We start from the raw sequence: 23,071 nt of genomic DNA, 5'->3' as shown, positions 1-23,071 counted from the left end.
TTTGTTTTTTTTTTTTTTTTTTTTTTAATCTTTATTTAAGAGCATCACTATTTTATCTGCTAAAATGGACAGGGTGTGACTTGCAATTTTTAGGAGGGCGTCTATTTGCTGCTATTTATTTAAAGTTCTTTTCTTATTTTTTTATTAATTTCTAATTAAATCTTTTCTAATGACAGCCACTGTTTTTCTTTGTGAATTTAGTTCCATGAATTTGTTTGAGGTTTATTAAATTAATATTTTAATTTAATGTTTACAATCATGATTAAAGGTTTTCTAATTTTAAGGGACTTGGTGGGACAAAGAAGCATGAAACTCGTCTTCTTGTGTTCTGGCTTGTAAAATTTACTTTACTTTTGTCAATTTCTTCTGCTATAGTTGAGAGAGAGCTCGCCATGACGTTGATTAAAACTAATTTATCTAATCGAATGATGATGGACTTTTGAGTGGTTATTTGATGTTTTATATAGAAAGAAAAGTATTTATTCTATTTCTTATGATCAAGCTATTTGAATACAACATTTCAAAATATATAAACTTGCCGAAGAGGGTTTGTATCAATTTATGTGAGTGTGTGTGTGTATATATATAGTAAGATCCACTGTGTCATATAGAGATACAGCTAGTCCGGCTCAAACGTCTATTAACTTCTTTAAATGTCAACACGGCTTACAAAAGATCATGCGTACGCCACTGGTTGCATCTCACCTAATATCTCGATGATGTTTTTGGTGTATATTCCTTTTTGTCGTCAACGTTTGATCAATTGAATTAACACTAATATACAAAATATCAATCTGACAGCCACACTTGAAACCATTTTTAATATATATCACAAAGACATTAGTACCTATTGTATGTAGTGTTTACTTCAACCATATCTTCGACCTAATACAATTAAAGAATTTATAATAAAAATAAGGAACGGTAGCTTTTTCTATAGAAGACAAAAGCAGTAGTAATTAATGTGAGCTCACCAACTACAAAATGCATAATCAAATACAGTAAAAGGTGAATACCAAACGAGCAAAAGAACAAATCGCGAGCAAAAATACACAAAATACATTGCATATAAAATACGAAAGCAGTAACAATAATCCAATTGAAGTACATGAAACATATATTTAGAGAAAATAATCGTATTAACCTCTGTGGGGTTGAAACGGAAAGATGGATTTCCCACTAATTTGTTAGAGTGCATGAAATTGTTATCACAAAGAATATCCAAAAGCTTGAAAATTTAACAAATTAATAACCAACAATTATTAATTTCTTAGATTAATTAAAGAGTCATTTGACTAAATAGTCCAATGTCTTTCCCCAAACCTTTTTTTAAAGGTTGAAATGGTGAATGTTGGTATTTGAATTTTTAAAGAAGGTAACTTTAAAAAATTTATTTAAATAACCTTTTGAACTTTGAAAAATGCACTTATTTTGGACAAAAAAATCAAAATTTCATTTACTTTTGGAATGTAGGGAGCATCTTCTGCTATTGTTTGGGTATCTCAAATCGTACACGAGGGGATACTTACCCCAGCTTTGCTCTAATATCTAACTCTTCCTTTAACTTTGAATAATAGATATTCTCTCCTCTTTATCCTATCACTGAATGTCTATTTCACTCTTGTTATTTTCAATCCTCCATTTATGTAACATATTTTTATATTACATATAATATATTTTTTTTTAACCTAAGTATTTAGTTTTTAATTTAAGTTCATTAACATTATAAGCAGAATAATACTTTTATGAATTGTCAAAAATATAATGCTATATTTTATGATGCATTAAGTATGTATATATTTACATGCATAGGTGTGTATTTAAGTTTCACTTTTCCCTTATCTCTCTATAGTCTATATATTCAAAAAAGTTTCATTTGTCATTAATAGAATATTTCTTAAATTATAATTTAAAATTCATTTACAATATACGTAAATATTTTTTAAAAATTTGTCTCTATTTTTATTAATTTATTTTTGTATTACCTTCATTGAAATATATTTATAAAGTTATTATTACCTGTTATTTTTACTTGTATAAATAAATATTAGAGTTACTATTCAAAAATTAATTTTTTAATCAACTAATTTATTTCATTTTAAGACACCATTAACTTATGTACTCAATTAGTATTTCTCAATTATTTCCTCACCCAAAAGATAATATTTATTTTTTTATAGGAAATTTGTTACATAGATTGAAAAAATGAAATATATTATGATTTAAAGAAGTAAAAAAAAAGAAGACAAAAGTTGATAATGTAAGGATAAAATGGGATTCAAAAGGTTCAATTGGAAAAAAAAAAAAAAAAAAGAGGGGGGTGAGGGGGTAGGGGAGAGGGGTGGTGAGAGGAGAATGTCTATTATTTAAAATTGAGGGAAAAAATTTAATTTTTGAAGCAAAATTTCACCCTATTTATTTTTTTGTCAAAAAGATGACAAAAGTTAGGGGTTAGTAAATTGCTTTTTGGCTTCAGTGATGTTTCGCCGTAAAGTTTGGGTCTCTTGTGCTAATCTACGTGCTGGTTTCATCGATATTGGGAAATTTTGTAAGGAGCTCTACTGACCCCTATAAATTCTCTCGTTTTTCTAGTAAATATCTCAATCTGCTCTTTTCTAACTCTCTTGCATTTCTAGAAAAAGAAGATTTGAATGGATATTAGCAAGCTCCGAAAACTGAGAAAGTCTGTGACCTTTCTCTGTCTCTCTCTTTAGATCTCTCTCGTCTTTTGTTTCTTAGTACTATCTCTTTTGTTTTTATCGAATTTTCGGAAATCTGAGAGGGTCAATGATTTAGTTTTGAAGCATATATGTTCTTTGGATTAACTGAATAGATTAGATACCGAAAATTTCATTCATCTATTTCTTTTCTTTTACCATTTCTACACCAAATCATACCCACCGGCACCCAATAACTCTTTTTCGACTTCTCCTTCTTCTCAAAGATCTTCTCTTTCACAAATCTCGAAGTCACTGTAAAATTAACGAACCACACAAGAGTAGCAAGAATAACATAACAACGAATCCACATGCTAACTAGTACCCCACACTCTCTCTTTGTAATAAAGAAAATAAAGGATGTTTAAGAAAGTGAAACTGTAAACGAAATAAAATGTGAATACAAGGTGATGAGTGCGAGATAGAGAGATCGGGGAGGTAAAACTTTCCATAGGTGTTTATACCAAATCAATGAACGTAACATATATGTTTTGCATATAAATTTTTTAATACTTAACTGTGGTTAAGTGATATTCATCTTACACTTTGATTTCTTGATTCTTAAGGTTGAATGTTTAGTTAGGTATAAACACCCAATACTAATAAGTATCAACCCTGCGTGATGGCAGTAGATGAATAGCAAAATGTTACTCAACAGGAAGGCTGTGCTTCTATATCAAACCCTCCAGATTAAAGAATGGACAGACCCATTCATATGACAAAAAAACAAATTAGCTCTTCACAAAATATCATTCCTGTACTTATTTTACTTCATTTTGGGCTTCCATTAGGTCCTTTATGGCTGTACTTCACGTGACGCGTTTACGGATGCCAATGAGGCGGTTTAGCCTTTATCCAGTTGTAAGTACATATAGTACTAAATTCTATGGCTGTGTTTTCTTTATACTACTTGTGGTTAAAATAGGGTTCATGTGCCTTTATATGCTGTCTTATTTCATGCACGTTTTTCTTTTTGTTTAGCAGTACTACTCCTATTTATTTATTCAATCGGATCTAGCTGGTTTAGTCTCCGTTGGATCTCACAAAAACAGATAATAATACTGATATTTTGAGATAAAAATTTGTTTTGGTTAATAAGATTTTTTGTCTAGATTCTGAATCTTTACATTTTAAATATTATCCTTGAGAACATTAATTTATCAATGTCTAACCTCACTCTAACAATAAGCAATTGAACACTGGAAGCAAAAGGACACAATTAACACGAGGAACTAGAATTCGGAGCAAATAACAGGTATACAAAGTCAAAGTAATGATTTACGTTCTGTCCTTCTACTGCAACTTGTTGCTGGGCCAAAATAATTTTGACAACGACTCTTTCTTTCCAAGAATCTGTTCACTTTATCGTTCACTTCTTTCCAAATACGTCGATCTATTTCTAGTGCTGATGGTCATCTAATTTTACTGGTCTTTGATGTGTATATCTTCTGTTTATTCCGAGATGCTTGAGAAAAATATTGTTACTGTACTCTTAAGATGGTCATCTAAGCAAGTTCTTCGTGCAACTACAGGCTGCAGGAGGTGAACCGGAATCTGATGAGATTTCAATTGGCCTAAGGCAATGATAAGCATCCTTTTAAATTTGTAGTTTAATTTGTGTTCTATCTTTTCGATGCTTCTGTATATAACAGGCTTGTACATCTTATGCAGGAGGAAAAAGCATCAAAATTTTCATCCTTCTCAGTATGAATCACGGCATTTAAAATTAAAGTTTTCAAACAACATAAATGGTCCAATATTTACCGGGCGACCCGTAGGTGGAGATCTGGGTAGCACCTTAAATCTAGATTTGGTTGATTGCCGTACTGAGGATATTATTAAATGTGGGCCTGAAGCATCAGCAAAGGTGGAAATAATTGCCTTTGAGAAAGAAGAATTAAGAATAGCTACAAGTTGGCCCGGCAAGAAATCACTGATTCGGGGAGATCCTCATGTCACGTTGAAAGATGGCAGAGTTTGTGTAAATCATATTTCATTCAAACATACTAAAGTAGCAATGAAGAAACGTCAGTTGAGACTAGGTGCAAGAGTCGTGTATCCCTACGATATTGGTACTAGAATTATGGAAGCAGTCACTGAACCATTCTTCGTGATGGATCGTCGTTCCAGTAAGACCTTCCTTTCTAATTAATCATACTTGTTCCTTTAAATTCTAATTCTACATATGTGAATATAGTTTGAATTTTGCAGTGCCCAAGAGCAAGAGGCCCCTAAATCTTGATGATCAAGTATGGAAACTGCAAACGATTGGCAAAGGCGGTCCTTATCATAATTGTTTAATGAAGGGAAGCATAAAAACTGTCAGGGAATTTTTAATTCAATACTTTCTGAACCGTGAAAACCTATTCAAGGTAAGATCCCCTCCCTCATATATAATTGGTATCACTTCAACAACGTAACATATATACATAGTTGAGGATTTACGGCGTAATTAAAATTTGACACTAATCTCTTTCGGATGAAGGTTCATCCAAATTTTCCTGATACTGTGTTGCCGATTCCTGTCCATCATATCTAATGTGGACGGTGAAAATAATAGGACCAGTAGTTGCAGAAATAAATAAAATTGGTAAGGGAAGCAAGACAACTTATGTCTCAGCTCCCTATATCTTCCCCACTTCCTGTCTACTATTTTTTAGTTAAATCCATCCACCCAGGCTTTCCACTTTCCCGTCCACTGGCAAGCCGTTCAACTTTCAAGCTGTAGCTTGTACTGATCAGGAGACCACTGAAATAGTTCGGACTGGACCGGATATGAATTCATGATTTGACCTGCGGTAGGTTAATTTTTTTTTTTTCCTGTCGTTATAGCTGTTTATATGTTTTAACAAGTTAGAGAATTATATATGAATTGAGATTTGTTGATAGCTGTTTTGATTTTTGTCCTTACTAATGGTTAATTATATAAAAACAAACTTCTTTGTCATCTAATCCAGTGCACTTTCTCTCTCTTTTTTTCTTTTTCATGTTGCAAAATGAAATATTGAAACATTTGCATATCTAAAGATCCTTGGCAGTCGTATGCACGCTAAGAAATTAGACGGAGCAGTAAACAAGGCAAAGAGTAAACTTGACTTGAAAAGATACGTATATCCTTCTGCCCCTTCCCAGGAAAATCCACGAGTTGTAGTTACTGAAGTGGGAGAATTGATCGGAATATACCAAGAGGGTCAGTTCGTGTCAGCCGATAAGTTCACTGGAACTCAAAAGGTTCGAATTTTACCCTTTTTCATTTCCATTTCAACTAGTAGCTAGGTGTAATATTTTGTCACTATCAAGTATTGTGGTGGGATGTATATGATTCTAATCTTAATTAGAGGTCTCGGGTTTTGAATTTGAAAAAAAAAAGAAAAAAGCCTAGGAGGGAGCGTTTTTCTCTTTAGTAGGCTTTACACCGTCAAAATAAGAATTAGTCGGGTAGTGGTTCCAAATACCAAAGGGTTTAAAAAAAAAAAAATTACTACATTAATATTTTGTCAAGAGGAGTAATGACTAACTTGCTCTTAATCCTTTTTTACTAAATGTGATGATAGGCTTATGCTATGGAGCTGGTAAAAACAGCATTTCAAGATCGCCAAAATTTGAAGGTATTGGATGATGATGATGATGACACTTCTAAAATGTTTGTTCCTTCTAATTCATCAAATGCCGTTTGTTCACTGGAAGCGGCTACTCTTGATGGCTCTAATGGATTCTCTTTCGAGGCTTATTATCCGACTGATACACAGCAGCAACCAGTGCCTAATGCTACCACTATGCCGAGCACAAGCTTACTAGATAATTACCATGACTCTATAAACCAAATCAATAGCTCAGCAACTCTTACTAGTCAAGTACCAGATCCTCCCTATCCATATGACAACGACTTCATCTACCAACCTGTCCTTGAAAACTTCATCTACCAACCTGTCCTTGAAAACTTCATCTATTAATTATCAGATCATTGTTTCATTGGTTAATCTGTTGTGGCTTATTGTAATATAGATAGATCTGATAATTATAAGGAGACTTCAAGAGTCTCACATTTAAAGTGTGACTGGAAAATTAGCTTTTTTTTCTTGTTTCTTAATGATATCTATATGAAAACATTTACTTAGCAGTTTTCATAACTGATGACATATTTTTTATATTTCAAAAGAACATTGTGTGACTCAAGCCTTCTCTATTTCTTTGGATTAATGTCTGGATGTCCTTCAGAATTTTGCTGATTATAAATGACCTTAGCCGCCAGTGTTGAACTTTTATATAGTCACAGGAACTTGGAAAAATATATATATATATAGGTCATGTCGACATCAGCTACAATTGATGGAACAGTCATGCTCGTATATTAGCGTGTAGACTCCACTACTAATTATTATCACCATTTTTTCTTATCTGTTAATTAACCAATAGATATATGTATCTGATGTGAAACCGACATGTAGAGTCCATTATTAATTATTAGGCCATATATATATGACCTTTATTCCATTTAGACATCTCAAGTGGACAACTTGTTTCATTTAGACACTTTTTTCGCAATCATCCACTCGCGAATGACGTGCTGACTAATTAAAATAGAACATGTGGCAATTGGGTGTAAAATAATAATTTAAAAATCAATTACAAGAAAAAAAGAAAAGGAAAAAATTATTTTTCATAAATAAATAAATTACCTACTTTTCTAAACCCTCCCCACCTACCCTACCCCACCCCTCCTTCCCCCTTTCTACACCTCTACTATTCTTGAGCACCATTTTTTTCTTCTAATGGCTCCATTTTTATTTTTTTGTTTTCATTAGATTTTGATCCATTTTGGGAGCATATAATTCAAAATTTGGCACTAATCTATAGCCCCCATTTCATTATTTTTTTGTTTTTGCATTCCTCCAATTCGGAAATTTGATTTTCGAATTTGAAGCTATTACGTTAATGGCGAGTTCCTCAAATCTCAACCAAATAGCACCAAATTTCGGATTCGAACTCCTCTCGACGTTCCGGTTCTTTTGAGATATCACCACTGAAAATGGAGCCCGTTTGAGGCAACTTAAAATTCAAATTGGAAGCTTTGAGCTTCAACAATGGCGGCTTTTTCTTCTTCATGGAGATATGCCATTCAATCCAAACTAACAAAACGGTGATTTTGATAGCTCCTTCAATTGATTTTGAATTATGGAAAGGTGAAATTATGTTTTCTCTTTTTTCATTTCTTGAATGTAGTGGTGGCCATGGAACCCAATATTATGTTTTCCCTTTAATTGAGTTTCATTTCTTGAATATATGGTGGCCATGGAAACGGCGATAATATTTTCTTGAAAGAGTGATTTCGACGACCATAGATATAAGATCAATTTTTACGCATCTACATATGCCACCAACAATTTGGAGCTAGAGATTGTGGAGTTTGTCTCAATTTTGAATTCTTAACCCAATTGGGTCTCAATTAGAAGGATGGAGATTTAGTGATTCTTGTGGGAGATTTAGAGGAGGAAGAAATTGAGTTGAAATTGTAAAATCTTGAGAATGCTTGTGGTTTTGTGGCCCATTTGGTGGCTTTGAGAGATATGACGGATATGGTGAAGAAAGTGGTAGGAGGGAGGAAGAAGATGAAGGGGAAAAAAAAAAAAAACACAAAATTATTCTCTTTTACGCTCCAAAAAAATGTGAAGGACACGCACATTGTCACCTCTGCAAAAGGTGTCTAATAACACATTTTAATTCAAGTTCAAATATCTAAATGGAAAACGGCATACTTTTTGTGAAAGATTTTTCGTTAACCATTTTCTCTTATCCATTAATTAACCAATACATATATGGGGAAACTTTTTACAATGAGTGAGGCTTAACTATGACATGATGAAATTTTTTACCATGGGTGAGACATAGATATGACATCATGTGTGAGGGAGTATTTAATTCAAATAATAATAAGGGACCACCACTTTATCTCATCAGTCATCAATATTTCTTCTTTTTCTCTCTCTTTTTTTTTCTTTTTTTTGTTTTTCGTTAATTTTAAAATCAATTTTATTATATGCAGATCAAAATTCTTTTAAGATATTTTTCAATTTCATTATTTAGTTTTTCAACTTTTTCTTTTGGTATATATTCAATTCAAAATTTCTATACTCTGCATTTGAGAAATTTAAAATTCTAAGTGTCATCAAAATAGACCCCGAATCTAGAGATGTGCAAAATCGGTTTAACCGATAAACTCGAACTAACAAAGTTTTAAACGCAAATTTAATGTTTGACCTTCCACATCTTTCACAGTTAATAAAAGCTTAAAGATCGAAAACGAATTGGTAGCCCCATAAAAAATATGTTGCACAATAAACAAAAATTTTAACGTGAACGTTTGGTTAGACGATAATTAATTAGAAATTAGACAATTGTATTTGCTATTATATTAAAAATCGGTATAATTTTTTGATAAAATTGTAGTCCCATAAAAAAAAAGTTATAATATCTTTTAAAATTTATTAACCCAATAACTCGACATCGGTAAAAAAAATAACATTTTGAATAATTTTATAAGACAAAAATTTCTGTTCATTGTGCAAAGATATTTTTTATGGGACTACCAATTCTTTTTTCGATTTTTAAGTTTTTATTAACTGTGAAAGATGTGGAAGGTCAAACTAGTTGTGTTTAAAACTTTGCTGGTTCAATTTATCAATTAAATCAATTTTTACGCACCTCTAAATTTGGGATATACTTTGATGACACATAAAATTTTGAATTTCTCGTGTGTGAATATAGAAATTTTGAATTGAATATATAACAAAGAAAAAGTTGAAAAACTAAATAATAAAATCGTAGAATATCTTTAAAAAATTTGATCTGCGTATAATAGTATTGATTTTAAAATTAACGAAAAAACAAAAAATGAGAAAAAAGAGGAAAGAGGAGGGAGAAACAAAAGTGTGAAATAGAGAAGATTGATGTGTGTGTGAGATAAAGTGGTGGGTCCCATATTATTATTTGAATTAAATACTGTGTGTGTGTGTGTGTGTGTGTGTGTGTGTGTGTGTGTGTGTGTGTTTCTGTGTGTGTGATATGTGAGGGTGTATTTTATCATGTTATAATGTGTGTGTGTGTGTGTGTTGTGTGTGTCTTCCTGTGTCTTCCTTTGTGTTGTTTTTTTTTGTTCTTCTTGTGTGTGTGTGTGTGTCATTTCTCTCTCCTCTTTCCTCTTTTTTCTCATTTTTTGTTTTTTCATCAATTTTAAAATCAATTCTATTATGTTCAGATCAATTATTTTAAGGTATTCTTCCATTTTATCATTCAGCTTTTCAATTTTTTCTTAAAAAATCAGTTAAACTCCGTACAAGTTTAAAAGAAAATAATTGGCACTAAAAAAAAAATGTAAAAATTGATAACCAAAAATGAATGTAGGATACTTTTAAAAGTAAAAACAACTTAGGAAATTTATTGGAATTCTTTTTTTTTTTTTTTAGTATATATTCAATTCAAAGTTTCTACATTCCATACATGAGAAATTCAAAGTCCTAAAAGTGTCATCAAAGTAGATCCTGAATTTAGGGGTATGCAAAAATCGATTTAACCGTTAAACTGAACAGAAAAAAACGTTATTGGTTTAGCAATCTGTTTGGTTAATGATTTTTTTAATGTTTATTAGACTATTAGCTCGATTTCAATTTTTAAGCTCTATTAGCGGTTAAATCGATAACCCAATAAGAACATAGGTTCCAAAATGTTGTTGGTTCAGTTCTTGGTTAAACCAATTGTCTTCGAACACAATTGGTTTGGCCTCCTACATCTTTCACATAGAAAATATCGCTAAAACTTATGGAACATAATTTTAGTAAGATCACACGTCCTTATTGGGTTATCGGTTTAACTGTTAATAGAACTTAGAATTTGAAATCGAGCTGGTAGTCCATAAAACTTACAATATCATTAACCAAATAGATTGCTAAACCAATAAATTTTTATTCGGTTCATTTTATCAGTTTAACCAATTTTTGCACACCACTAAATTCATGGTCTACTTTGATGACACTTAGAACTTTGAATTTCTCGGGTACAGAATGTAGCAACTTTGAATAATATATAGCCAAAAAAAAAAAAAAAGGAAAAAAAACATTCTAATAAATTTCCTAAGGTGTTTTTACTTATAAAAGTATCCTACATTCATTTTTGGTTATTAGTTTTCACATTAATTTTTTTTTTCTTGGCGTTCCAATTATTTTCTTTTTAAGCTTCTACGGAGTTTAACTGATTTTTTAAGAAAAAATTAAAAAATTGAATAATAAAATGAAAGAATATCTTAAAAAAAATTGATCTGCGTATAATAGAATTGGTTTTAAAATTGATGAAAAAATAGAAAATGAGAAAAAGAAAGAAAGAGGAGAGAGAAATGAGGAGAGAGAAATGACTGAAGAGGAAGAAGAACCGTGGAAGAAGAAAGCAAGAGAAGGAAGAGCATAAAGTGATGGGCTCACATTCTAATTGTAATAAAATACTCTCTCACACACCATGTCATACTTATGCCTCACCCATTGTAAAACTTTATTAATTTTTCAGTCCATCCCAAATTATTTGTCATATCTCATTTTTCGATAGTCAAACTGTTTGAATTTTTCACAATATAAGAAGAATTTCAACTTGTAATATTTTTAGTATAGTTTTTAATATCTAAATTATAATTTTAAAATATTGATTTGATATAATCTAATTTAGAATGGAGGGAGTATAATCATGGGCGAAGTCACCTTAGGCAAAGGGTGGTCAGGCGTACACCCTTCGCCAGAAAATTACACGGCTTATATAGGTTAAATATTACTCCCTCCGTTTTAATTTATGTGAAGCCATTTGACTGGGCACGACATTTAAGAAAGAGTGAAGACTTTTGAAACTTGTGGTTCAAAATAAGTCTTGAATATTTGTGTGGCTGTAAATCATTTCATAAAGTGAATTCGTTTTCAAATTAGGAAAGAGGTTATTCGTTTTGGCATAGATTAAAAAGGAAATAGGTTCACATAAATTGAAACAGAGGGAGTAGTTATTATGAGTATATATTTAATTTTGCACACCTAAAACACAAGTGAGAAGAAAATTTGCACACCTTTCGTCAAATTTCTGGCTCCGCCACGAAGTATAATTAGTTATTTTATGTCACGTCAATGCGATCCGTATAATTAGTTGTTTTATGTCACGTCAATCCGATCCGTTTTGTCTTCATGATCATGTTATCTTTTACTTCCGAAATTTACCAACTTTTCGGGGGAAGAGGACCATAAATTACATATTATTACTAATCTACTATTATACCATCTCAAGACTAATTAAGTAGAAATCACTAATTTGAGTTAACAAATATAAGCCTTCGTGTGATTTCAGCTTCTCTTCAACTTCCAAGCATATGCATAAACACACTTATCTCCAAATTGAGGAGGATCACATATACCTGAAAGATCTCACTAACTCTACAATATGGATGTTGATTGATTGAAGTTAAATATACAGTTACTAGAATTCTCTAGCAAATATATTACAATAGTACAGTCAGATCTCTCTAAAACAGCATTATCGTATAACAATATTTCTCTATAACAGCGAAGTCATTTTTCTCAGAGTTTGTTATGTTATATTTTATCCCTGGTTAATCATCTTTATAGAAATAGAATATCTAAAATTAGCAATAACAAATCTAGAGATTTTGATCAAATTATTTGATACTTTAATACACTTTTTATGACAAAAAATATTATATATGAATATATATATTTCCATCGTTAAAAGATTTTTCATTATTATACAAAGTGTGATTAAGCTTAGAGTTTGACAATTAAAAATGAAAAATTAAATTCTATGCATTTTTTTGCCTATAACAACGAAATATTATTTAAACATCAATGTTGTTATAGATGTATAATAATCATTCCCTATAGCACCAAAAAAAAAATTCGAACCCAACGATGTTGCAGAGAAGTTTGACTGTATTTAAAACATCAGAGGTTTTGCATCAATTAACTAGTTTAATTACCTGAGCATAAAAAACGCATAAAGTAATTGAAATAAATTTGAACATGAGGAAGAGCTAGAGGTGGTGGCATATGGGTTGGTTGAGTCAAATTTAAGCGGGTTAGAATGGATTATATAAGTTCATGGGTCATAACTCAATCGGTACAAAATTTATCTGGATCAATATCGGTTGGGTCAATATGTATAAAATAATGGACAAAATCCAACCCGTCCAATATAACCCAAACATCCTCTCATAAGCTGACCAAATTATAACGCGTAGAGTACTGAGTTTAATTGGCCACGTGAAATTTCTTTTTCATTTTTGGCATATGCTGTGATTAGGGGTGTCAATGGTGCGGTTCGGGTGGTTATTTTATAAAATTTATACCACTTTACTTTGTATAATCGGAATTAGACTTTTCGAAATCGTCCCATCATCTCGGTTTTTCTTCAGTATCAGTACGGTTTGGTTTTCAGTATTTTATAAAGAAAACGTCATATAAAAGTCACAAATAGAAGTTGTACACAATAGCATGTATACTTGTATAAGACTTTGGCAAAAACTCTCTAGACATTTTATTGTTTAAAAAATAAAGACTCAAGAAAATATGAATCACAACAGGAATAGAGATTCATCTCAGTATTTTATAGTAGCGTAAGATAATATTAAATAAAGGCAAAAAATTTAGATTACACAAGCTGAGAGTAATCAATCAAGATGAGACAAAAGAACTAAGTCTAATATTATTCGGTACCCAATAAAAGAATTTAAATCATATGAGAGGAAATATATATATCTAATACCTTGTAGCTTGCTACTAAAAATCGCTGGAATACCTTGTAATTTAGTGGTTACTACTCGAGGTGCTAGAACTAATTAGTTTCAATAGGGGTAACACAACATATTACGGAGTTGGGACTTTGGTGTTAATTATTGTTGGCGACTTGTAGTCATTTCCATCACCCCAGGCACAAGACGAAATATTTAATATTTTATTAATTTTAAAGTTAATATATAAAACATATTTTACACATACAAATGTCTTCGGTACGGTTTGGTATTTTTTCGGTTTATTTTTATAAAATAAAAAATCTACCCAATTTTTCGGTATGGTTAGAAATTTATATAAAAACTGTCGGTTGTATTAAAAAATTCTAATAATCGGTTCGGTACGATACGATTCGGTTCGGTCGGTTAAGTCGGTTTTTACAAAACCCTTAACCCCTAGCTAGGAAGAGCTAAAAAATGGGTTATGCGCAAGGCATGCGTAACACATTTTCCACCCCAAAATTAACAACATTAGAATGGAAGCATTTACATAAATGTTGAATTTAAAGGTGTTATACGTGCAAATTAGAGAAACTACGACAAACGACCCGAAGCAGTTAGAGAGTAAAGCCTCTAAAGCATAGGCCCGTAACATTCGGGGGCTCCACTTTTTAATAATAAAGGATTATATTTCTTTTTACTTTTTGCAAAAAATAATTACTTTCAAATAAAAAAGACTCATCTGGTTACGTAAAAGGAAAAGATACTTTAAATAATCGTTGATCCCAAAAATGGGACCCCAAACATGTACTGATGTGCATGCTTTTATTGTGGCATAATTTGACAATGAGCACATACTCTTTGCTTTTTATAATCTTTTCACTATTTTCTTGATTTTTACAACACTCATTATCCTTCTTTAACTATACTCGAGTCATTTTTTTTGCACGGATTGCCCTTCAAAGGCACTGATCTTTAATTTTTGTCCCTCAAATTATTGGTCTTTAATTTTTTCCCTTCGCCTAAGGCCCATGAGTTCCGGATTCAAACACTTGCTTAATCAAAATTTTTTTTAAAAAAAGGCAAGACAAAGTTTGTGTCACGACCCAACCAGAGGGTCATGACGGGCACCCAAAGCTAACCTACCGAGTACCTCTAAGTATACATCTCATAATCATTTCTGGGTGGATCCCAATAGTAGCTCATGGTTGTCATAACCTGTAAGGACACATACCATAACATAATGGTGCATCTCTATATAATCGTCAACAATTATGCTCGTCATCACCAGCCGACAAGGTTACCAAAATATTATACAATAATATGACCCGGTGGAGCTATAAAATGTCTAATTGTTCACACACGTCTACGAGCCTCTATATAGAATACAAATGATCATAAGGACCAATACCAAATAGACTGCAGCTTCGAAGTAAGTGGAGTGCTCCTGAGAATCTGCTGATAGAATACTTACGGGTCTGATCCGTCTCCCTGCCTACTTACAGGCATGAGCGCAGCGTCCACAAAAAGGGACGTCAGTATGAATAATGCACTGAGTATATAAGACATGAATAACAACATACTATAGATATGAAAGGTAACATGGAATAAGAGAGATAACCTGTACATCTAAATGCCTCATAAGGCGGGTGTCATGCATGCTTAGCCTTTAAAAAAAATATTTTTATACATATATATAGTACCATTCCCGGCCATTAAAGCTCGGTGTTATATATATAGTATCATAGCCGGCATTAAGGCTCGGTGTTATATATATAGTATCATGCCCGGCCATTAAGGCTCGGTGTTATATATATAGTATCATGCCCGGCCATTAAGGCTCGGTGTTATATATATAGTATCATGTCCGGCCATTAAGGCTCGGTGTTATGATCATTAGACCGCGTCCGGGGCAATATCACAACATGCCCACTGCAGTGGTGTGCACAATAACTGCCGTACCCGGCCGATATGTGAGAAAATACATATATATATATATATATATATATATATATATATATATATATATATAAAGAGAGCCAAATAAAAGCTACGACTCTATCGGAGTGACCTAAGGTCGGTAACCTCCGATTTATAATATGGAGCAATCATCATCGCTATATCTCACCTTGAAGGAACAATTATTATAAGGTGAGATCAACAACAATGAATAAAATTGGATCTTGGATACACAACCCCAAATCTCAACAATTTGAAAACAAGAATCGAACTTCATTCTTATCACTTTACCCATAAATCTATAAAAAAAAAAAAATAGAGAACTAGAGAATACACCCCCATTATATCTTGGATTTCAGCTTCAGAAAGTTAAAAATTCCAAAATAAAAAACGAAGCTACAATTTATGCAATATGGGCTACAATTAGTACTTTATCTCATCAACCCATCATATGTATGCAATATGGGCTACTAAATAATATTCATATTCATGTAGAAAAATGTAATGAATCGAATAAACCGAAAAGATATCCATCAATAATTGATTGTTAAAAATTTCAGTAAAATATCCTACAAAACCAATGTCCAATGTAGGTTGGAAGAAATTAAGAAAACGCTTGCTCATTTCTACCAAGTGCAAAGAAGTTTTAACCACAACAAAAGGCTATAATAATCATTGATGTTTCTCAGTAATGCTAATTGCAAACTACTTAACCCAAAAGGGAAATTTGAAAAGCAACATTAATAACAATCTATCCCCTATCCAGTATTGGGCATTAAGTTTGACTCAAATCAATAAACAACAATTTCTACTAATGAGATTTATCTTTTCTTAAATTAATGCTTGAAGTCCATCCATATGTAATCACTTGTCACTAATATTAATTTCGTTTAACTATAACCTAGATTAATCAACTAAACCCACAAAAAAAGGAGCAAAAAACCAACGCACAATTAACCTTTCCAGCTATAATCAGCCAAATACACTAACCCATAAAACCAAATTAGTGAGAAACCCATAAAAGAAGCAAAAAAGTAAATGTGTCTTGAAGAACCTTAAACTAGAGCCCAAGCAATTAAAAAGAATACCTGGAATAGATGGTGGTGGCGGCGGACTGGAAGCCAGAGCTAGCTGGCTGGCGGCGGACTGGACGCTGGCGCCTAAGAACCTCCCACGTTTGAGATGCTTTTGGGAAGAGGGATGTGGGTTTCTAGTTCACAACCTTTGAATAAATCAAGGTGTTACTTCTAAATTCGTGCACAACCATAACTCATACTCCCTTTGTTTCAATTTGTTTGAACCTATTTCCTTTTTACTTCGTGCCAAAATGAATGACCTCTTTCCTAATTTGAAAACAAATTCACTTTATGAATGATTTACAGCCACACAAATTTTCAAGGCTTATTTTGAACCACAAGTTTCAAAAGTCTTCCCTCTTTCTTAAATGTCGTGCCCAGTCAAATGGGTTCATATAAATTGAAACGGAGGGAGTATAAGAAAGTAATAGACTAGAGATGATAAATAAAAGGAGCGAGGGTACACACGGTGGTGGTGAAAGGGAAACAGAGACAAGGGTTTTAGATTTTGGGAGCAAACTTAAAAATGGGGGTAAAAGATAGGGGTTCAGATTTTTATTAAAATTACCGACCTCATGAGGTCGGTAACTTAAATTATTATTTTTGACATTAAAAATTTACCGACCTCATGAGGTCGGTATCTTAAATAATTATTTTTCAAATTTTAAAAAACAACGACCTCACAAGGTCGCTTTCTAAAAAACAATTCTATAGAATATTTTTAATAAAATTAAGCGAATAAAATTAAGCGACCTCATGTGGTCGGTACTAAAAATTATTTTTATTTAAATTTTAAATAGTACCTACCTCACGAGGTCGGCTTATTAAAAATAATTTATAATATTCACTTTTAAATAAATTTGCGTCATCGTGAGGTCGATATATATTTGCTACGGATTTTTGTATAATATTACCTACCTCATGAGGTCGGTTTATTTTAAAAAAAATTAAAATATAAATATGAGGCGTTTAATGACTTCATGAGGTCGGTTTTAGTAGGTCGGAAATCAGCAGTTTTTTAGTAGTGTCAATACTCTCATAATAGCATTAAAATCATTTGGAATTTCTAGAATTAAGATCATCATCATCATGTTCATCATGGAAAACATCTCATCTTTAGTATCATAAGAAGCTTTTAAGAATCATGAACTTCTAACTTTTGGAAGTAAGAAGGTTATGGAATCATAACATAGGAATCATGCCTTTTGAACAAAATCATAAGATGAGGTCAACATCAACAAATATAATCAAAAATCTTGAAACCAGCTCAATAATCTCATAATGACATTAAAACCATAACTTTGGAATCTCCAGAAATGGGATCATCATAATCCTCATCATGGTCCTTATAGAAAACATTCATCTTTAGCATCATAAGGATTTTGAAAATCATCGAAGCGCTAGTATTTTCGGAATTAGGGTATTATGAAAGTCGTGTATGCGTTCATAAGAAAAGAATCACGCCTTTAAAAGAAAGAGGAATAGCCTTAACATACCCTTTGGTCTCCTTAACTACTCAATGTTTATCCTTCCAAGCTCGTAAATCTACATGTAAACCATTCATACTATTGTTAGGCTCATTTTCATATGCTTATCTTAAGCCTTCAATTTAAATCCATTTAGAATCTGCCGAAATTCGAGCAGCATCTCCCTTGTTTATATGCCTAGCCCGAAATCACAATCCAATAACCAACAACAACAACAACAATACCAACATCACAACAACATTATCAACACCAATAGGCTCCATAAAACATCCCACACGATGTTTTCCCAGTTTCTCAACTAACCAACTTATTATACGACTATTTAATAACTTTATCTCCGAAAATAAATGAAATTAATATTAATAAGGAGAGATTCATACCTTATTCTTGCTAGAGCAGCAATATCTTCAATATTTACTTTGAATCCAAGCCAATTCCAATACAAGACAAAACTATAATCGCGACTACACGTTACTGAACCTCGATTAATATTCCGTCACTTGAAATTACTCAAAATCCTCACTTTTATGGGGTTTATATGCTCTCTCATCCTTGCTGATTTTTTTGGAATACTTGGGAGATTATTATGACAAAAAAGAGGGGTTTTAACCCTTATATAGTGTGCTAAATTCGGTGGCACTGTAGCAGTGTGTTTCTACTCTGTTTGCCTAACTTGTAACGTCTATAATTTTCTACTCCAATGTCGTATCATCGAGCGGTTTGTTGCGTCAGAAACTAGACTCGACAAAATTCACTTTAGGCTTTTAAAACACCTTAAAACACCTAATATACTAAAAGATATTTTTCCTCTAAGTTGGACCAAAATTGCCGCTCATATTTTCTTCAAAGTTCCAACAAATTAAATTTTCTTGATCAACTTGCCCCCCAATCCTTCCGTAGCTTATTATATGAACTTAAACCCTCGTAACCATAAGATAGGTGCATACAATCTCATATATTCTGGGAAGTCCTCCAAGTCTACACTTAAAACAACTAATGCCTAATAGATTTCACTACAAAATTATGAGGTGTAACATTCTCCCCCCCTTTAAAAACATTCGTCCTCAAATGTTGAAGTAGAGTTCGCTCTGAGGTGGAGGTCAACGTTCTCACCTGCATCGGCTGGCATTTACTTTACTTACTTGCAGTCTGACTTGTTCATTAAAACTAAACCTACTTGAATTGCGCAACTCGTCCTTCTTCTTTTGTGGCAAAATTTATGCTCGTACTCAAGATCATCCCTCTTCTTATTATCTGTTTGTCTACTAACTCTCTATTCTTAATCGTTCTCATTGTATCTTCAGCCTCCGCCGTTTACATTCTTATGTGCTCTTGTGTCTAGTACTTACTAGATACTTTTATCTAATTTTGATCCCATCTTCTTTTTATTTAGAAATTCTTGTTCTCTTCGATCTCTACATATCTTTCTTACGTTTCACAGATATCCCAGGCCTTTGTCTTCTTAGAGTTTACTTATTCTTATTCTTCCTCCCTTAGATATAACCTCAAGACTGGTCATATTTTAACATCCTTTGCTTTTCTATGTATCGAATTAATCTTTGCGGTACTTTATCTTTCAACTAGTTTAACACCGAAATGTCTCGCTTAATTTCTCTTTCCTTCAATTGGACTTCTAGCACTTGGCTAACTAACAGTAATTCTTGTACTTATATCAAAAACATTTCTTCTTCCACCGAAATCTCTTTTTTAATGATTCCTTTCCTTCAATTTACTCTCAAAGTTTCTGATCCTTAGTTCGGCTAATAAATTAAGGGCGAATTCAAAAGTTTGTCAAAGAATAACCAAGATTCCTTGTCATGCAGCGAATTCGAATCTTTTCATTTGTTTCCTTTGTCTGTAACCTTCATTCATCCCTTTTCCAATAAGAGCCATCATGTTGCTTGATCCATGAGGTTTCATTGTCACCCGCTTGTTCCAATCAAACGCGACATCCCTTAATCATTTCCTTTGGGGTTCTCCTTCTAGTTTTAACCTTTGCCCGACTCTCACTAAATAAGTCTTTCGCATAGTTTGACGCACTTATTTGTCATTTCGGTTTATCAATCAAGCAGATCTCTCAATTCCCTAAATGTCCACCTCTTTTATTTATTTACTTGAATCCTTTTCTTGCGATCTTATCTTCGTCTACTTCCATGACTTCACCTTCCGTTAACTTAGTCTCTCCTGTTTCGCAGCCCTCTATTTCTCTACTAGTGGACAACTTTCTTATTCGGCTGTGACACTTTTCCTTCCTTGCTTCTCTAGTGCTACTTTAGATTATCCCTCTTAGTACTAATCTATTTTACATACATATCATTTCATCTCCTTTTTAATTCTTTGGTCAGACTCCTTAATTCCTTGCATTGTCATCATAGTTCCACCTATGGTAGCGTCCAGATGGTTTGCAATAGCATTTACTTGCTAATGGCTTATTATTCTCATTAATTACTTTACTTCATATTACTCATCCAATGCGTCAAAAATACCATAGCCAAGGGATTTATATTCAAATGGGACTCAATTCGACCCATACAACAATCCTCGGCACCATTCCTTATACACTTGTATACAACATTTTCTTATCATCGTTATTATCCCCCATCACAAGATTATGCTTACAACTTACTAATGATCATATCTCAAGCTAATCTACTATTCAAAATATCTTCAGATCCATGTTTGAATCTTTCCTCCAATTTCCTCTCCTCCAATCTTAACATCATTACAAAATAACTCATAAGCATAAGGCTAAAATAAAATCTTACTTAATCACAACTTCCTTTTAATATGAGTATGCTTCCCTCTTTAAGTCCTTGGCTCTCCCATACCAGCTGCTAATTGAGACTTAAATAACTTCCATTATTCTTCAAACATTTATTGTCGTCCCCACACCATTTTACTAGCCATTTCATCAGGACGATTATTTATATGGTCCTATGACATATACTCTCACAATTTAATATAAACGGTGACTTATGATTTCACGACGTAGGAGATATTTTCTAGTCTCGAAAAGATCTTGTTGTCATGCTATCCATAGGCATAGTGTCTTCCTTCCTTTTAACGATCATTGAAATTCCTAAAAATATTTCCTCTTTTAAAACTCTCACCTCTTCCAGTGCTACGATTTCTCTTTACTAATCCCTACTATCCCTGATACTTATCCTTGGTCACTTGTAGGCCTTCTCACTTCTTCTGTTACCTTTTTGGGGTACGTTTGCTGCATATTTAATTGTAACAAAAAAATTCTCTGGTATGAGTTATTCGAATCATAGCCCGGAACACAACATATTGTATTGATAAAACTTCTTCCCTTTGATTTGTTAAACCTTCATTATCTTGTCATGCCTCATTTCCCATGTCTGTCTCATAATATTTTAAGGCTTACCTTAGGCGAATTCCACATTGGTTCGGGAGAATCCCACATCGGTTGGGGAGGAGAACGAAGAGTGCTTTATTAGTACTTGGATACCTCTCCCTTGTAGACGCGTTTTAAAACTGTGAAGGGCAAAGGCTCCAAAGCGGACAATTTCTACAAGCGGTAGCCTGGGCTGTTACAGTTGGTATCAGAGCCAGTGCGAGGCCGGTGGTGGGGCAAACCCGGTGGTGGGGCAAACCTCAGCGAGGACGCCGAGTCCCAAGGGTGGGTGAGTGTAAGGCTTGCCTTAGGCGAATCCCACATCGGTTTAGCGAATCCCACATCGGTTGGGGAGGAGAACGAAGAGTGCTTTATTAGTGCTTGGATACCTCTCCCTTGTAGACGCGTTTTAAAACCGTGAGGGGAAAAGGCTCCAAAGCGGACAATTTCTACATGCGGTGGCCTGGGCTGTTACAAATATACTTGCATTTAGTCCATTTCCACTTTTCTTTAGCACATCCTTGCTATATTAGTTCATCTCGAATTTTGACTCCTTTAAGCCGAAGTTTTTCCTTCTTCCGTACTTGGGAATATTCTAATTCTTCCAAGAATGTTCTCATATACCAAGGATATTCACGTATTGGCCGTCTTTGGTACAGTCATTTGGCCTACCCTAACAATCCTTCAACTCTTGCTAGTCCATATAATATCGCCGAGTTACTTTCATCGTACGGTCTGACTTATTTCACTTTTTCTAACTGGATTCTTGTATCAAGTCAAATGTCCACACATATTGGACACAACTCAAACCACTTCCTTCCTTCATGCCTAATAGCCCCTTAGGTTAATGAATCATACGGGGACATCTGGACCCGTTATGCTCCTTATAGAGTGCCCGACTATACCATGCTCCTTCAGCCGCAATTTTCCTTCGTAGCCGTCCTTTCACCAGTACCCTTGAGATTCCTCTTACTCTTGGTTACCAATTCCGAGTTGGGTTTATACCATACCAGTAAAAGTCGATACTCTCTCCCATTCATTCTCACGATTTGTCCTTTCCTTAATTTATCTCATAGTGTCCCATAGTTTCTCTTAACTAAGTGTTTGTATCATAATCATGCATCATAATCCTTCTAATGTCCTGCCGATTCTTGCTCTCATCATGAAATTTTAGTAAAAATCTTGCCACGCCCGAACCTCGGGCCCGGGACGTAACAACGACACCGGCGCTCGATCGTACGTGACCGAGCGAACCAATCGGCCGATCGAATCAACATGTGATATCAAAACATAAGCGAATGTGAAAATAACTGAACACATGCCGATATGCTAAAGGTCCGACCGAAATCATAATGCGGAAATACATAGAAAATATGAACATATATCCGAAAGTAGTCAATACGGCTTAAACCAAACGATCGAACAAGCACCATCGAGGCTAACTTAATAAAATATCCGACTATCCGAACTATGTCTATGAAGCCTCTAAGAGTACTAAATGATAGAGTCAAGTTTTATAACCGAAATAACCGGATAGCCGACAATGCCCGAAGAACGCGGCTCACCGTACCGATACGTGCACCTAATTAGCCGAATCGTCAACTCGTGTATCATTACCGCATCGCGAGATGCAGTTTCAAAGAATAAAAAGGGACATCAAGACATTTGAATTGTGTACTGTACAAGTAACCGAAACAATAAAATACCGG

General features: G+C 33.4%; 1 protein-coding gene and 1 long non-coding RNA gene across 2 annotated transcripts in view; one reads left to right on the top strand and one right to left on the bottom strand.

The window, feature by feature from the left end:
- Positions 1 to 2,572: 2,572 nt before the first annotated feature.
- LOC132055214 (calmodulin-binding protein 60 A-like) lies at positions 2,573 to 6,670 on the top strand. Its single transcript, XM_059446918.1, has 7 exons — positions 2,573 to 2,683; positions 3,509 to 3,578; positions 4,250 to 4,296; positions 4,389 to 4,846; positions 4,929 to 5,089; positions 5,745 to 5,948; positions 6,272 to 6,670. The coding sequence occupies exons 1-7, from the start codon at positions 2,652 to 2,654 to the stop codon at positions 6,668 to 6,670; spliced, it is 1,371 nt and encodes a 456-aa protein (XP_059302901.1). The 5' UTR covers positions 2,573 to 2,651.
- Positions 6,671 to 14,718: 8,048 nt separating this feature from the next.
- Positions 14,719 to 23,071, bottom strand: part of LOC132058129 (uncharacterized) — a 10,743-nt gene continuing 2,390 nt past the window's right edge. Inside the window, exon 2 of the long non-coding RNA XR_009415190.1 lies at positions 14,719 to 14,973. This is a non-coding gene — a long non-coding RNA (uncharacterized LOC132058129). The remainder of the gene's footprint in view (positions 14,974 to 23,071) is intronic.

The sequence above is a fragment of the Lycium ferocissimum genome, chromosome 5 (genome assembly GCF_029784015.1).
Source record: "Lycium ferocissimum isolate CSIRO_LF1 chromosome 5, AGI_CSIRO_Lferr_CH_V1, whole genome shotgun sequence".
Classification (NCBI taxonomy): domain Eukaryota; kingdom Viridiplantae; phylum Streptophyta; class Magnoliopsida; order Solanales; family Solanaceae; genus Lycium; species Lycium ferocissimum.
The sequence above is the reverse complement of the archived record's forward strand: the minus strand, read 5'-3'. Positions and strand labels throughout refer to the sequence as shown.

Bases quoted from the DNA above. Each gene is read 5' to 3' on its own strand.
- LOC132055214 (XM_059446918.1), top strand. From the start codon at position 2,652: ATGGATATTAGCAAGCTCCGAAAACTGAGAAA. The intron at 5,090-5,744 runs GTAAGATCCCCT...GCATATCTAAAG, and splicing joins ACCGTGAAAACCTATTCAAG to ATCCTTGGCAGTCGTATGCA. The intron at 5,949-6,271 runs GTTCGAATTTTA...ATGTGATGATAG, and splicing joins AGTTCACTGGAACTCAAAAG to GCTTATGCTATGGAGCTGGT.